The 18,071-nt window shown below is 42.9% G+C and overlaps 1 protein-coding gene across 11 annotated transcripts in view; it reads left to right on the top strand.

The window, feature by feature from the left end:
• Positions 1-18,071, top strand: part of WDR27 (WD repeat domain 27) — a 169,097-nt gene that overhangs the window by 73,444 nt on the left and 77,582 nt on the right. For all 11 annotated transcript variants that reach the window (XR_008316483.1, XM_053297383.1, XM_053297418.1 and 8 more), the window contains exons 20-21: positions 2,404-2,501; positions 8,311-8,432. Coding sequence is in view for 10 of the 11 variants with exons in the window: in XM_053297383.1 (XP_053153358.1) it covers positions 2,404-2,501; positions 8,311-8,432 (220 nt within the window). In the remaining variant the exon portion in view is untranslated. The remainder of the gene's footprint in view (positions 1-2,403; positions 2,502-8,310; positions 8,433-18,071) is intronic.

Below are 18,071 nucleotides of genomic sequence, written 5' to 3'. Positions count from 1 at the left end.
TGGTCATAGCTATGCCAGATTTAATTATAAAACTATCTTACACTATTTTGGAATTGTTGCTTTTTCTTTGGTGAAAGAATGTTTCATTGTTGCTTTTTCTTTGACTTTATCTTTGCGAAAGTATTTTAATTTATTTCTAGAGTTGCAAGGTTAAACTGATACATTAATAAATCAAATATTTAATTATGAGAGCAAAGTTTAATCAGTAAGACTTAGAGTTAAGGAAACATTGTTTTGGTTTTTGCTGTAGTTTTGATGAATATAATAGGAATTGACAACAAAATTTTAAAAATGACCTTTCCTTCCATTACTGAATATTATCCTATAATTTAATAAACAAAAGCTTACATATACTTATTTCAGTATCTCAGAAAGGCATCTTTATTGAGGTTCAGATAATAAAATCAGCTTATTTAAAATGTAATTATTTAATTGAGCGGTTGACTAAAGGTGGACAGTTGATCAACTAACATTAATTGGACAGCTTTTATTGTTTCAGTTAAATCAGTCATTACCCAAAGACATTTGAATGGGGATAGATTCATCATTCATTGGGGAATGGTTAATTATATTTCCAAAAAACCTGGAAAATTATATGCATGCATTAATTGCTTAGGGTGTGATCCAAGCAAGTTACGCATATTTCAGTCTCACTGATTTTAGAGGGAGACACTGGGGCACATACTTATCTCTCTAATTGAAATCAGTAGAACTTTAAAATGTTTAACTTGGCTAGATCATTCTCTTAGAACTAGTAAGATCATGCTTTCCCTTCACATAGCTGACAGATCAACTGATTTCATCACCTACGCTTGTTGCTTTACTAAATTTCATTTAGTACTGAAAGCCAAATAAACAATAGCATAAATAGAGAGGGGGAGAAATTCCACAAATTATCTTGAGAGCCAGCTTTTCTTGTTAAAAAAAAAAGGAAAGGAAAGGAAGAAAAAGCCTAATTTGCCCTGACATTTTGTTTGTGGATTCCTTCACGTTAATTTCCCATCATTGCTTGTTTTTTTATGTACAACTGTGCTATTTCTTTTATTTCTCCTAATTCTTCACTCAGTTCTCTGATGAGTCAGGTTTGGAAGAATGTTTTAATGGAAAAGACTCAATGAAACTCTAGACAGAAACATCAGGAATGTGTTAAATCTCTTAATTAGAAGAACATGGTAATGCAGCCTAGATCACCACTCCCCCTCTCTCCTCTCAATCTCTCCCTCCCTCTCAGTCTCCCTACCCTCTCTGTAAGAACAATAATCTGTGGGGTTTGATCTGTAATGGCTCACACTTGAGGTTGCATTAGTCAAGCTGAATATGCATGTGTAAACCAGCCCTCAGTTGATTCCTGCTAGGGAATATTTCCATCACTGCCCCAACCTAGCAAAAATTGACAAAGTGTTTTGCATTAGAGATGTGCCAAAATGCTATTAGGCATCTGAATTGCGGGCATATCCCTTTAAAACCGAGGGCTTACACAGCCCCTTTAAAGCAGAGAACAGGTCCATGCCTGCTCCTCCTCCATTCACCACCACTTCCATAATGGTGGCACTCCCCCCAGCTAAAACTGCTTGCCAGTGGAATGTCTCCAAGCTGCCCCTAAGTGCTGGTATCACGCAAAGGCAGATGGGAGATGCCTCACTGGTATGCATGCAGTCATAGCTTGGGGGGTTTGCCACCATTACAGTTTTTATCAGCGCACAACCACCAGCTGGAGTGCACACAGCTCCTGAAGCTGAGAAGGACCAGTTTATGTCCTACCAGTTTATGCTGAATCGAGTAAGGACCATTGCTCCCCCCTGCTAAATATAAGATAGTCACCACTTTTAAAAGCACCCCTTTGCCCAGTTAGCAGGGTCGACATCTAATCTATAGTGAAATCTGAGTCTCTTTTCATGGGCTTACAGGAAAAGCAAGGACAGCAGAAGTGTAACACTATAATGTATTAATCTCACCTTAGGCTTGCTCCATGTTAACATTAAAATGGGGGCAGGAGTTGGAATCATTCTGAAGGCACGTGTGATGGGACAGGTTTAGTGATACATTAAAGTATTTTTGGAAGAGTACACTTAAACATTTGCTGAAGTATATTATGATTATAGATACTGTGGATGTTAACCATTGGACAGAGATATGAAAATCTTTTAGCCTTTCCCCCACGATATGGAAAAACAAAAGCTGCTGTAAAAAAATTAAGCAACTGGGCTAATGCTGATGTGATGCTTTGAGGTTCAGTAGATCTGAATTGTCTAAGTACATTTGTGTAATAGAACAATTGCATAGGTAACTTTTACTTTAGGTTTTCAAAAATGTGTTGGAGTAACATGTTATAAGACACTTGCCAACACTCTTCACCATCTATTGTTTTTGACTATTGATGTCATGTGTATATGCTTTCCACAGATACAGAAACAAGAGCATTTGCAAATCAGTACAGAAATTTCCCATGGCCTCTACAGTGGAAATTACCAGTCTTTCAGCAGTCAATGAATTCTACTCTTGTATCCTCCTACTAATTATTGTCTGTTAGCATTTTAGTAATTGATTTAAAGCAGTTGTCATTAGTTCTTAGCTAGCAACTCTTCTTTATTATTAAGATGGGGTTAAAAAAATGCTACTATTCACTATCCTGCTATAAAATCATTAGTAACCTAAATCTGGTCACATGCATTATGGTAATACAAACTATTGCAGAAATTATTTCTACCAGTAGTGAGCCTCCCCAAACAGTAGTGCACTTGAGAGGTGGGGAGTAGTGCATTTGAGAGTAGTGCACTTGAGAAAATTCAGATCTTTTAAATTAATAATTCTAATGTAGTGAACTGAATGTTAACATTATTCTTCATGTTTGCCTGCTGCTGGTTTAGTTAGAATATGCCTATTGAAATAGATTAGGAATGTATTCTGGAATCTCATTCTGGCGTCTCATTCTGGCGTGTACTTGATCAGATTAGCACAGGTATATCAAAGAACTGGACAGCAAGACCATATTCTGTATCCAGCAGATCTGGATTGCTATCCGTCGAGATCCATAAGAATGGGTAATACACCTGCGCAGGACCCTCACGGTAGAATGCTGAAGCTCATTGAGGCAACCGAGCCCCACCCCCATGCCTACAGCGTGCTATTTAAAGGTGGGCCGGGAGCCATGTTCTTCAGTTCTTTTTCCGACCGCTGTTGCTTTCTGTCCTCAGGCTGTCGCTCCTCGTCGGTAAAGTTCTTCCTTGTGATTTCTTCTGTAAAATAAGAAATAAGATATAATGGACTGTTTATCGGGTTTTTTTACTTGGAACAGATTCTGTATTTCTCTGGTGTCTTTGACTTTGGACTTTGACTATCCTTAAAATGTCTGAGGAAAAACGGAGCTTCAGTTGATGCACAGACTGTAATGCCAAGCTTCCCTCAAATGACCTGCATGACCTATGCTTGATCTGCCTAGGAGAGGAGCACAATGTCTCCTCTTGCAAGATATGTTTATCTTTTTCAAAGCAGAACAGAAATAATTGAGCTTTGCGGCTTCACACCACCATTTACGATGACGTATTAAGCCTTTTGACATCGGGGGAACCCCACCCTACGGCCTCATCGTTGACTTTGAGGGACTCGGCATCTAAGCCACCTCCGTTGAGACCACAACCATCAACCTCGGCATTGGCATCCTTTCAGATCTTGACATTTGGCATCCTTTTGGATCCTGAAGTCTGCTCCCACTTCGACACCGAAGTGTTCAATTTTGAAAATGAAACAGTTGGGATTGGATTTATCCTTCTCCTCCATGACCAAAGAAATCCAAGACAGTGGGCTTGACAGAAGAAAGGACACCATCCCCGTCCAACCTGCAAACTTTGCTTTCAAAATCCTCAACCTCTGAAGTCGGGGTTGACAAACATTGCTTGGCATTGAGAACCTTTACCTTGAAGGGGAAGGATCAACTGTCATCAGAGAAGCAAAGGTTCCTCGATGTTGACCACACATCACTACTGAGATTGTCAATGTTGAGAGCCTGCTCTCTGTCTCCAGCTCCCACTCCAATAGATTGTTCAGCTCCATTGACACTGCCAGATGAAATCAAAAGACCTCATTGATGTCGACCCAAATTCCATCGACTCCAAGAGCACAAGTTCCACTTTCTACTTTAAACATGCCGTGTTCTCGGCATCGAGGTTGGTGACTCCGATGCCAAGCCCAATACTAACTTTTTGTGTTGACGAAGATGACAGGGATGTAGTATTGGATCCTACTACTGCTCACACCTTGCTTTCTATATTCAACTCCAACTCCAGTACATCCACATTAAAGGTTTCCCTCCATGATCTTCGGAGGTTGGAACTCCTAGGGAATCAGCTGCAGGACAGCCATTTGTCCACCATACTCTGGCAATGGGTTTACTGACTACTGCCCATTTAGCAGACTCCTCACCGTGGCATTCATGTGGCTTGGCACATTCGTCAGCTGCAGAGGTGACAATGTCTTCGGTACCTTTGGGGACAATATCTCCCAGTTTCCCTTATGATTTCAAAAAAGTCCAGCCCTGGAAATCATCACAGGCTAAACCTTATCTGCCACTAACAACAGATGTGACTCCGGTTCATCATCTTCTAGGTCTGTTTGGTAGCATACTATGCCTGCAGAAAGAGGGGAGAAAAATGGATATTTTGGGAAGAAAGACTTATTCCACTTTGTGCCTATCCATCAAGATAGCAAACTATTCCACGTGCATGGCAAAATATAGCCTTGGCTTATGGGAAGATCTACAAAATGCCCTGGAGGTCCTCTCCCCGGAAGAATTTGAAAAGCACTTCCAACAAACTTTAGATAAATCTGTTATTTTTAATGCTGGGATTTGTACATCTAGAGATTTACATATCAGGCAGTATAAAACTACGATAAATTAATAAATCAGCAGCACGTACACACCATCAATTGAGCACTGCCAAGCACCTGGCTGAGTCCAAATCATGATCCTTGGAAGCTGCAATCTCCCTACAGAGACATGCCTGACTTTGCTCTGTCCATGTGTGAGAATTTCACATGATAGCGTTACAAGAGATCCTATCTCTTCTATATAGGAGAACTGGCTTGTTATGCTGGCTCTCAACAATGCGTATTTCCACATTGGCATCAGGACAAGACACAGAAAATATCTCAGGTTCACATTAGGGCAGGGTATATCAGTCTTTCCATTCCTGGACGACTGGCTCATGACTTCCAAAGACAGAGTAGGGTTACTTTCTCAGATGAAGTATGTTTTGTCTTTCCTCCAAGACTTGGGGATCCAAGTCAATTGGAAAAAAATCCAAACTGGAGCCAGTTCATGTTATCAACTGCATTGGAGCAGTCCTAGACACAGAAGCCAGGAAGGCGTACTTACCTCAGGAACGCTTCCAGTGCATCAGGGACCTGGTTCTTCATTTCCAGCAGCTTCCATCTCAACCGGCTCGACTCATTAAAAGACTAAAACTAAAAACCGTATGATGTATTTAAAGAAGTTTTTGTAATTCCCCTTGATGCTTTTAGCTAAATGTTCCTCAAACCCTCTTTTCGTCTCCCTTATTGTCACCTTGCATTTCTTTTGCCAGAGTTTGTGTTCCTTTCTGTTCTCTGCATTTGGACTGGCCTTCCAATTTCAGAATGAAGCCTTCTTCCCCTTTATGGCTTCCTTGACCTTACCTGTTAGCCATGCTGGCATCCTCCTGGACTTAGTGGTACCTTTCCTCCTTTGGAGTATACAACCTAACTGGGCTTCTAGTACTGTGGTTTTGAGTAAACTCTATGCATTTTGGAGTGATGTGAATCTCCTGATTTTGCCTTTCAGTTTTCTTTTCACCATACTCCTCATTTTGGAGAAGTTTCCTCTTCTGAAATTCAAAGTGTCTATGATAGACTTCCTTGCTGATTCCCTCTCTGCATGTATGCTGAATTTGATCGCACTATGGTCACTGTTCCCTAAAGGGTCGATGACACTGACATCACGCACCAGGTCTTGGGTACCACTCAGGATTAAGTCCAAGGTCGCCTTCTCTCTGGTCGGTTCCAAGACCAACTGTTCTAGGGCACAGCCATTCAGCATATCTAGAAATGTGAGCTCTTTGTCCTTACCTGACTGTGAATTTATCCAGTCTATGTGTGGGTAATTGAAGTCTCCCATTATTACTGCCCTGCCTCTCCTTGATGCCTCCCTCATTTCCTTCTGCAACACATACATTGCTCTCCCTGTGTTCTTCAAAGATCCATCTATGCTTTTAGAAAGTGCAATACACTCCTTGGATGTGCAGAGGGCACTTTTATATTACCTGGATTGCACCATGGACTTCAGATCCACCAAGCATCTGTTTGTAGCATACAGGGGCTCTGTGAGACGCTCCTGCATTTCCAGACAAAGAATGTCCAGATGCCTAGTTGAGCTTATCCTTCTAACCTACAAGTCATAGAATGTTCAACCACCTGAAGCAATCAAATCCCACTCTACCCATGTCTGCGCTTCATCAGCTTCACACCTTTGGGAGTAACCTTCACGGACATCTGTAAAGCAGCACTGAGTTACCTTTCATCAAGCATTACACCATGGACATGCTCTCTGCTGCCAAGGCGAGCTTCGGGAGAAGCGTTTTGAAGTGGGTGTTAAAATAGCTACTACTACATCCTCCTCCTCTTGGGAGCTAGCTAAACACCCATTCTTATGGATCTTGATGGATCTCGATCCAGATAAACAGGTTGCTCACCCGTAACCTTTGATCTGGTAGAGATTTGTGGACATCCATAAGACCCTCCCGGCCCACCCCTCTGCAGCAGTTCTATACTATATACGTACTGAGTGTGCATGCTATTCTCCTTGGATGATGAACGCACCTGATTCTGGATGATCGTCCTCCACAGTGGTTGTCCAAGAACTGAAGAACATGGTACCCAGCCCGCTTTTAAGTAGCATGCTGTAGGCGTGGGGGCAGAGCTCGGTCGCCTCAATGAGCTTCAGCATTCTACCCCATGAGGGTCCTGCACAGGCACATTACCCAGTTACAGGTGAGCAACCTGTTTTTTTCTGAGGGCCACACCCATAATTTAAGCAGGATATAAAGACCTGTCTTCAATTAGTGGTCATTCTAACTCGGTACTGCCTGCTCTCATTGCCAGCAGTTTACCAGTGTCTTTTCTGGCCCTAATGTGAGAAGGTCCTTGACAGAGCCATCTGAGACCTTCTACAAGTTATGCAAGTGCTCTACCACTGAGTTATGGCCTTTCCCAGTTAGTTAAGTGCAGAGCCAATCAGGAAGAAAAGAAAAAATAGCTATCAATCAGTGGGACTAGATAACTTGAGTAATCTTTTTTTAAAATATATTTATTTTTAAATTCATTAACCACCTTCCACATGCTTTCTCTGTACACAGAATATTTATTTATTTATGTTCAAGGTGGTGTACAAAAAAACCTGAAAACCTACTAAGACAAATGCATTAAAGATAGCAACCGCTAAAATATTTCAAAACCCTCAGCAGAGCACTACTTCAGAAGGCCCAAGACAGAAATGTTATTGAGTGTGCAAAGCTTTGGCAAATAAATCTGAGCTCAAATGGCCCAATTTGACCCAAACAGAAAACCATCTGGTTCAGGGTTAATTGAAACAAATTCAGTTTGGCCCCAACTTGGCTGCTGAAGCTTTACTTGTGTCCACTCCCCTGATGCCAAAACATATTTACCCGATTAGGCACAGGCAGAAGACAGGCTGCATATGCCTAATCTTGCTCGTGGCAGTCGGGGCTAGCAGCTGAAGTGGTGATTTTACTTTTTAAAAGGCATCTTCTTCATTATCTTTTAAATTTCTCTGCAGACCTAGGAAAGGCACACGGTTTCTTATGAGCTGTAGATTTTCCTGGGGCTGTTGCAATGGCCTGAGGGCTGTGTGACTCAAGGACCTGTTCCTGCAAGCAGAAAGGTCTTTTGTAGTGAGTGCAGAGAAGAAGAAAATCACTCTTCACCCCTCTCCACACATGCCCAGCTGTGTGCATTCACCGTCCTAAGGTCATTCACCTAAGGCTTCCTGCAAGTGTGCAGCAGCCCTTCTTCTGTCCACCTACTGCTGTGCAGCATGTGGGCCAAGGACCCTTTCAGGCCAACAACATCTTTTCAGTCCAACAATAATTAAATTCAAGTAATTCAAATTATTATATTATGTAGGGTATTATCATGTGTGATTGTATGCATGCTATATTTTTATGTATATTTGAAATATATATAAACAGTTGTGAAAATATTTACTGCTATTTCTATAACACACAGTTGATATAACAGAACTTTAACTTACAGAGATGACAGATATTGTACTGGCAGCTGGTAGTAACCGAGCATTGGAAGTATTTGACCTCAATGCAGGTTGTAGTGCAGCAGTGATACCAGATGTTCATTCTAGATCAGTTCACCAGATTTGCCAAAATAAGGTAGGCATGAGATCTTCTATTACTATTAAATGTTTTCTAAATGCAGATGAGCACAAATGACGCAACGTAAGAACAAATACTTGCTGTATTTCAAACTTCTGTAAAGAACATAACTCCTATTCAAAATCGTTGTACCTCTTTTTCAAAGATATGAAACTGTATACAACTGATCAATTCAACTGAGCAAATGGGTAGAGGTGTCTCAAGCTTTACCTCTCAACTTACCTAAATCTCTGGTCCGTAGACCCATTGCAGTTGACCCATTCTGTACAAAGATGGCTGTAACATAATGTGAACCCAAGGTTGTTCAGCATCAAGGATCACATAGGAAGTCTATTGTGAGTTGGAGCTCTGATGCTAATTTGCATGCTCTGTTTGAACATGAGCACAAATATAGCTTGCAGTTATGAATGTCAAATCCTGTGGAATTCACTGGGAGACTCAGTATTGTTTGAGTTGCGATTTGACGTCTGTTTTATCAAGTGCTTTGCCCCCCAGGTATCCCAAAACAATAATCATAAGCAGTATTGTGGCTTAATCCTTAACACAAGTGTTTCCTTGATTTTGCTCCAGAGCATTACAAATTAAATAAGAGTTGTTTTGAGTACAGTGTGCATTAACTATGATCCTGAGAGCCAGTTCTTGCATGCTTAAGGGACTCTGTGTGTACAGTGGGGCTTTTCTGTTTTCCAGAATCGTAGCTCCCCAAATCAGTTCTGAAATCCCTATAGCTTGTGGCAGCAGTTTCAGGTGTGCCACTGTAGGGCTGTTGTGGTAGCAGGGTTTATTTGTTTTATGAAGTCTGTTGTATGCATGTATCTAGCACATATGATTGTGAGCCCTTTGGGAACAGGGATCCAACTTGTTTATTTGTTATTTCTCTGTGTAAACTGCCCTAAGCCGTTTTTGGAAGGGCGGTATAGAAATCCAATGAATGAATGAATGAATGAATGAATATACTCACACACACACCCCTCTGGATCCCAGCCCCTATCTTCAGTCTTTTCGGAGGCTGCATGCGTAGGTGTTATGTCTATACAGAAGAACCTCATTAATCACAGACTCCCTATCCGTGGTTTTGGGTATCCACGGTCGGGTAATGAACACCCGACCTCGGTATACATGGGGTGGGGGAGGTTTTGTAAAGGGTTAAATCCACATATCCGCAGGTTGGGGTGGTGGCTGGAAATGACCTTGGAGGTCATTAACAGCCTCCATTTTGACATTGGGAACTATTTTATGGCTCCTTTTCAAAAACAGGCAAAAATGGTGATTTTCAGCCAATTTTCAACTCTTGGAGGCACTGCTTGACTGCTGGGGACCCGTGGGGCACGTTAGCCCTCCCCTCCCCACATTTCGAGAGCCTTTTAGCTCTGTTTTTTAAAAGGCAAGAGATGTCAATTTTTGGCCAATATTCAACTCCTGGGGGGCATTTCTGGACTGCTGGGGACCCGTGGAGCACACTAGACCACCCCTTCACATTTCTAGGGCCCTTTAGCCCCCACTTGTAATAAGACAAAAATTGGAGGTTTTTGGCCAATTTTCGACTCTTGGGTGACATTTCAGGACTGTTGGGGTCTCAATGAGTACACTAGGCCACCCCCCCCCACACACACACATTTCTAGGGCCTTTTAGCCCCATTTTGAAAAGAAAAATGGCTATTTTTAACCTATTTACCTCTCCTGGAACCTGATTCCATTGCACCAACAACCCAGTATTTGTGGTTTCCATATCCGCTGTAGTAGCGGAAAACCGAACCCCAACAAATACTGAGGTTCTCCTTTATTTCAATATTTTCCTTTCAACTAACACATAATCACAAATTTGCATCCTGATATTTAACATATTTATTTGGTTTCAATTAAGTTTATTTACAAGTCCAGAGTTGGTTAAAATATTTTTCTGCTGTTGGATTGGCACTAGCACTTATTGGATTGGCATCATTAGAACTAAAACAACATGGCTGATGCAGAAAGTAATTCCATCTGATGTCAGCAGTTCTTGATTTTAATCTTGATTCCCCCCACCCCACCCCAGCATTTATAACGTTACTATAAAATTTTACTCTTGGCTAAAATTTGGCATGCAGTAGTCAAGAAGAAAAAACATGTTCCCAAATTTAATTTAAATACATTCCACTTTTTAAGTTTCAGTAGTGCAAGACATTTTTTGTGGTTTGTGATTTTTTTTTTTTTTTGGTTAATCTATAAATCAAAACTTTCAATGCATTTTTGGAGGCTAATTACTGGACTTTTATTTTTTACTGTAATGACATGAAACTAGATCATTCCCTTAGATCTTAGCTACAGAGAGAATTCCAGCGGAACAAATTCCATTAAAAAGTTACATAATTTGTCACATGGAGGGAAGCAAGTCCAAATGGCAGCTTTCTGCCAACCCCTTCCCTTGGCCCTCAGCTCCTTCCATATTAGTGGTATGCATGTGAGTCTGCAAGTTTAGAAAAGGTTGACAGGATAGATAACCCTGTCTTGGCTTGGCAAGGTCAGACTGTAGAACCACAACTTCATTTACCTTGGGTGAAATGTTAGTAGAAAACATTTCTCCTCATTGATTTGAGTTGGTTATCCTCAGTTTTTCCTCATATGGCTGCTTCATTGGTTATGTTTTCTTTACAGTCAAGGGAATACATGTACCCTAACGTTTTGTGTTATATGAGCATCTGCTTGATTTCATGATAAGCACCCCCAAGCCACTCAGCTAGTTGAGTAGCTATTTTTAAGAAGGACTTTGATAAACTGGAATGGGTTCAGAAGAGGACAACAGAAGTGGTGAGGGGATCTAGAAACCATGTCCTGTGGGAAACAAATGATATGCTGGATATGCTTAGCCTGAAGAAGAGAAGACTAAGGGGGGATACGACTGCTTCCTTCAAATAACAGAGGGGCTGTCACATAGAAGAAGGAGCAGACTTGTTTTCTGTTACACCTGAGGGTGGAACTTGGTTGAAATTACAAGGAAGCAGATTTAGGCTGGAGTCTGCCATTGTAGAAGGGAGAATTGCCATTTGTGGGAGCTCACAACATGGGCAGATACACAGAGGCTATTCACACGCGCAGGCAAAACCAGGCTAAGGGAGCCCAGCCCAGTTTTGCACACGTGTGTGAACCGCTGGGATCAGGTTGATCCTGGCAACACCATGGCAGCAAACCCCACTAAGTACCCACCCTTGAAAACGAGGTTAAGGGAGCGAATGCTCCTTTAGCCCCGTTATTTTAATCATCTGGCAGCCACAGCTGCTTGCAGCTGCCAGACTGTGGGAACCCAGGGAGGAGGGATCCTCATGATGCATTACACACTCACGCAGTGCATCATGGTATCCCGGGGGCTGAGACAACACATCCTGGCCCCTGACCCTCCCCGCTGGCTGGGCGCACAGGGAATTGTCTGGGCACGTGGGGAGTACGCCCAGCACAGGAGGAGCAATCGTACGTGGAGAAGATAAATTTAGCCCACCTTCCCCACAACCCTCTCTGAAGCCTTCTCACTGCTCATGAGAAGAGGCTCACATTGTAGTGTGTACTTTGGTGTAGTGAAGTATCATGTCTGAAGTGGCCATGAGGTTTGCTTTGTTTTTATCAGCTAAGTTTGATGTAGCTACACTGTGGCTGCATTTGGACATAACATGAAACCAGAGATAAACGTACCAGAGGTTTGAGTCTGTGGTCATCCAAAAGTGTGAAGCCATGGTTTCGTCACGCAACCATGGCTCTGTTGTTGCTCCCAAACCTGGATTTGAAGCTTTGGTTTGTAGTGAGTTTTACTTGGAACTTCAGGTTCCAAGGGGCCATTGTTTCATCTGAATTTTGCTGCATCTGTAACCTGGTTTTTGTGCTCTAGCTCTTCCTGAAACCATAGAGGGGGTGTTTCAGAGCAGCCAAGAAATGGGTCAATTCCATTTCATCCACGTTCCTCACTGGCCACCTCTTGGAGCTGTTGATCTACCCACTGTTGTCACTGTACTTCCTCTGCCAGTGCTTGGCAACAGGGTTGCTGTATCACCAGAGTTCATTCATTTAAAGGGAAAGAACCACATTGGAGCAAGCCTGCTTTCCTCTGCATCTTATGCCTCCTCCCTTGTCCATCTGCAATAAAAGGATGGGATGACAAGATGGGTACAGCAAGAAACATTTCCAGCAATGCAGGACTGCAGTGATTTGTGCACAAACGCATGAAGCCCTGGTAACACAAGATATTGAACAATTTCCTACACAGGGCACATATGCCAGACCATTGGAGGAGTTATACCATGGCACACCAGAAATACCAGTGTGCTGACCCCGTGCACTGCGGGGTTCCTATCAATCCCTCCTCAGGAATACACCTGAGGAAACCTCAGCCATGGCATCTTCTTGTGACCCAATCAATTAAAGAGACAACATGTTTCTAGTGTCTGTCTCTGTCCATTTTGCCTACTCATCAACAGTGGGACTTGTATGCTGGGAGGTGGTGGGAGGCTAGCAAGTCTGTTTTTCTATGGCACTTCTCCTGTGCTGAAATTCGAAATACAAGTGCTCAAAGGGGTATAATAGGCAAAGCCTGACTTGCTCCAAGGAAGGGGATGGCTGGTTTCTTGTGCACTTGGCACCAAGAGAGATTGGGGATTGGATTTCATGAGCAACCTGCAACACACATCTTGGCATTGCCCGGCATGTAGGATTTTTACTTATAATTACCATAGAAAATGTTTTGGCAGCTTCCATCTGGGGGAGGAGAAGAGGCACTTGCACAATGAACCCTCTCATTCACAAAACACCTGATCTAGCATGGCTGCTCAGCAAGGCATCCTTTTAAAGTTGTTCTGTGTGTTGTCTGATTGGGCAGCACGACATTGGTTGTCTTGCATGCCTGAATATTGTATTTTTAGCCTGCTTTCCAGTAGGCTTATAAGATCACCTGGCATTCCGTATGTGTGTCCGTCCATGTGTGGCCCCCCACTTTCAACTTTGCAATGCCTGGATCAGTATTATCCAAATTGGGTACAGTTGTAGGGACACAAAGGGGCAACTCAATGGCGTAGTTTGTGATAGTGTCATCCATCCTGATTCAAGATGGCAGACACATAAACATTTGGGGCACAAGTGGGCTAAGTTGTGGACCGTCTAACCAATTTGAACCAAATTTGCTACAGCTGTAGAAACACACAGGGATGCTTCAATGGCATAGTTTTGTGATGATGTCATCCACCCCATCTAAGATGGTGGACATGTGAACATTTGAGGTTCAATTGGGCTAACGTGAACTGCCTAACCGATTGGAGGCAAATTTGCTACAGTTGTAGGGACTCATAGTGTCAGCTCAAGGGCATAGTTTGTAATGATTATCATCCACCCTGATTCAAGATGGTGGATGCATGAATGTTTGAAGTGCAAGTGGGAACTGATTTGGACCAAATTTGGTACAGTTGTAGGGACACCTCAAACTCGTACGGTAGTTTGTGATGATGTCACCCACCCCATTTCCAGACAGCAGATGCATGAACATTTGAGGCACACGTGGGCTAACCTGTGAACTGTCTAACCAATTTGGACCAAATTTAGTCCAGTTGCAGGGATAGTGAAAGGAAAGTAGGCAGATTAGTTCTTCTTAGAATAACTTGTTGAAGTTCCCATGGATAGTACTGCTCCCTCCAACTGTACAGAGGGATGTCTATAAGTGTGTGCATGTGTGAATTTAGATGTTCAGCCTTGGTCCCCCGGATAGGAAGTACCACATATTATGCATTCCAGCAAAGGAAAATCTACCATTAATGGAATAACCCTAAGTTTGAAGTAAATGTAAGTCCTTGGTTTTTTCAGTGATCCTGTTCTATTTTTTGTAGGGGAAGAAGGGCCCCAGATCATCTGCAAGTGCTGCTTGCCATCCCCCCATATCAATAATTATGCTTGTGCGGGACTTTCTAGCTTCAGAGCTCTCACAAAGGCAGTGGTGCAAGTGATGAGAGGAAAGAGTTAAAAGGCACGATCACACTGAGCATGCCTCTTCAAAGATCGTGGCCGCTTTATTGACACCCTGGTGCCTTGCCCACACTCTAGCAATGTGAGCATTACAGAGCATGCTGGGATGTGGTTTTGGCAGACCAGGAAGAAGGAGGGGTTCCTCTGCCCAGAAGCTGGAGGCCGCCAAATTGCAGTTGATCAATCATCTACAGCATGATTCTTGGCTTCACAGATTAACCACAGGTTCATCTACCCAAGGGTTCACGCTAAGTCCGAACAGCCCGTGTGTTTCCTGCTGTAAACAAGCAAAATGATCGCCAGGGTCTGCAAGGAGGAAGGCAGCAACAGCATGCCTCTTCTGGAGCAGCCCTGATGGAAGTTTGCACAGCCCTCAGGGACATATTCCTGTAAGCCAAAGAGCACTTTTGGAGAGAGCACTGAAAATTGCTCACCCCTTCCCCTGTGCAAGTACTCTGTGCTCGAAAAGCCTTTTGCTGAGCTCAGTGCAGCCTCGCCATGAGGGTGTAACTCCTGCTCCACCTAACTAATCTGCACTGAATGTCAGCCACTGTCATTATTATTTTGCTTTATTAATAAGCCTCAAATGAACTTTCAGACTTGAAGTCTTTGCTTCAGTCATAGCAATACATTTTGCCAAACAATGATAATAGAATAGATTGTAATTGTTTTTCCACTGCAGTTGTGGGCAGAAGATACAGAATTCACCGCTTTAACACAAAAGGTTATTTCAGCGATATATACCAACAGTTTAGGGATTACAGACATGTTGGGATGTTAAAATTGTTCCTCATGCCCAGTTTTTGTGTTCCTGCTGTGGTTAAGCTTGCTGGTAAGGCTACAGACAGCAATCCATCCTGAATGTCCTTTCTTTTGTGGTTTTGAAACCGTTCTTTAGAACAACGGTAGCATTGCTTTTTGTGGTTTTCTGAGAGACTGTTCTGGTATAACACTTAACTTTACTAAACCCCTGCAGTATTATTTGTAAAACATTGATAGACTTTTTCTGGCTTTTCTTTTTGCTCTGTCAGCAAAGTGACTTCAAGTTACTTAAGCAGAGCCCATTTTGAAGCTGTGGACACATTCACATGGAGAGAGAAACTGGAGCTTGTTTTTATGGAAAATGGAAGATTACCATCCTAAATCAACCTTTGCTGTTTTGTAACATGCATTAGAACTTCAAGTAAAATGCTTAGTGGTAAAACACGATGGCCACAATCCAGGAAGTGCCTTTAGCAATGGGAGGACTTTGAGAAGCTGCTGCTAGGGAAGTGAAAAAGATAAAAGCCCCACTAGATGCACAAGTTATATTTTCTCTGGATCATAGCCTATGACAAGAACATGCTGACAAGATAGACAAGATGCTGACACTGAAATCATATTAATAAAAGTCAGACGCTTATGTAAAATTATCAAAGCAGTCTGTTTTTAATAAATTGTTCATTTTGAATGCAACATGATGCTTCTGTTTCCCTTTGCTATACCATTCCATACAAAATCCGTAATTATTTTATTCTTACACACCAAGGCTGGAATCCAACATGGAGTGAAGCATGATCTTAAGCCGAAAGCAATCAACAGACTTAAGCATACTTGACTCTGAGTTGGGCTGTAGCCACTGAGCATAAAGGGCACACATTTATTGGTGGTGATAATTAAAAGATTGGGATTTTTTTCTCATTTAAATCCATCTACGATGAAAGTAATGCAGTCTGATTGTCCCGTGCATGATATTAAATTAAGTGGTGGTGTAATACTCCAGTTGTAGAGTAAAAATGTTGCTAGTTGACCAGAATGGCTGTAGGGGTGTGCATGGAACCGCGGAGCTGTGGTCCGGCACTGGGGTGGGGGGTTCCTTAAGGGCGGGGGAGGGTTTACTTACCCCTCCCGTGCTTTCCCAACTCCGGCGCCCATATTTCCTTTAGCAATCGGGGCAGCAGGATACCTCCCTGCTGCCCCTTTCCCTGCTTGGCTGTGCGTGCACCTGTATTTCCTTTAGCAATTGGGGCGGCAGAATACCTCCCTGCCGCCCCTTCACCCGCTTGGCTGCGCGCACGCCCGTATTTCCTTTAGCAATCAGGGCGGCAGGATATCTCCCTGCCGCCCCTTTGCCCACTTGGCTGCATGCGCGCCCACATTTCCTTTAGCAGTCGGGCAGCAGGATACCTCCCTGCTACCCCTTCGCCCGCTTGGCTGCAAAAGGCTTTAAGAAGGGGCTTCTTAAAGCCTTTTGCAGCCAAGTGGGCTAAGGGGCGGCAGGGGCACGCGCACAGCCAAGCGGGCAAAGGGGTGGCAGTGAGGTACCCTGCCGCCCCAATTGCTAAAGGAAATACAGGCTCACGCACAGCCAAGCAGGGAAAGGGGCAGCAGGGAGGTATCCTGCTGCCCTGATTGCTAAAGGAAGTACGGGCGCCAGAGTTGGGAAAGCGCAGGAGGGGTAAGTAAACCCTTCCCCGCCCTTAAAGGAACCCCCCACCCCAATCCACCCGAACCTGAACCGCCCATGTCCGGACCGGTCCGGAGGCCTGTAGAATGGCCTCTGGACCAGTTCAGGCACATCACTAAATGGCTGTAGAGGTACGGCACAGGCATGGATTGATCTACCTAGACTGCACCAGAATCCACCTGAAATTTTGTCACAGCTAGGAGTGATCAGAGGGCCCACTCTTATGATCTCTGTGTTGAGGCAGCACATAGAAGGCCAGTGGGGTCAATACGGAGCTTTGGATCTAGGCCAGTTACTTCCCAAGGCAATCTGGTAATCTCTGGCTAAGAAGTGATATGAATCCAGGTTTTATTTTATTTCCTAGTGCTAAGCCAGCATTAGTTGTAGGATCACACTGGCTCATCCAAAATAATGCAGCGCTGGTGTTACAGGGGAGTGGCAATTTTTGCAAATCTCCCCTTCTCTCTGAAGTATACTCTTGGGGGGTTGCTTGACACTCGGGCATATTTTAAGGAGGCACAATGCACTTTAGAGGGAAGGGGAGATTTACAAAAATCTCCTCTGTCCCATGGCATGAGCACTATGTTAGTCTAGATGTCATACACTGTCTCTGAAATAAAATAGCTGTATCATAAATAGATGGATATTTCAACTTTTTCCTTTGATGCCCTCTTTGACCATCTCCAGTCTTCAAGATGTCCATAGTCCTCCTAAATATTGTAACACGGACCTGTCTGAAGCTTCTTTCCTGAGGATGTATTTGTAGATACACCTTGGATTTTAAATTTATTCTAAAAATGTACACATGCCTTTAGTGAAAAATTATAGTATATCTGCAGCTGCCAGACATACTATTAAAGCTAACATTAAAAAGAATTTAGCCGCATTAATTGTAACTGTTTTAGACATGCTCATCTGCCATTTGACTCTTAACCATACTGAGCCCTGAATCATCTTCAGAAAAATAATAAAAGCATTTGTTGTCCTAGCTATGACCTTTATACTAAATATTATCTTATGCTCCAAAATGCATATGACTAGAATACAGAATGTCGGATTCAGCAGTAGCTTTGACTATTTAGCAAAAGAATCGTCAACTAATATCTCCTGCTTGCCAAAGAAATGAGATTCTAGTTTGCCATCTTGGAATAATTAGAGACATAGCAAGATATATTATCTTTTTATCCATTCTTTCCTTGATATATTATAAAAGTACA

Source organism: Hemicordylus capensis, chromosome 1 (genome assembly GCF_027244095.1).
Source record: "Hemicordylus capensis ecotype Gifberg chromosome 1, rHemCap1.1.pri, whole genome shotgun sequence".
Lineage (NCBI taxonomy): Eukaryota > Metazoa > Chordata > Lepidosauria > Squamata > Cordylidae > Hemicordylus > Hemicordylus capensis.
The sequence above is the reverse complement of the archived record's forward strand: the minus strand, read 5'-3'. Positions and strand labels throughout refer to the sequence as shown.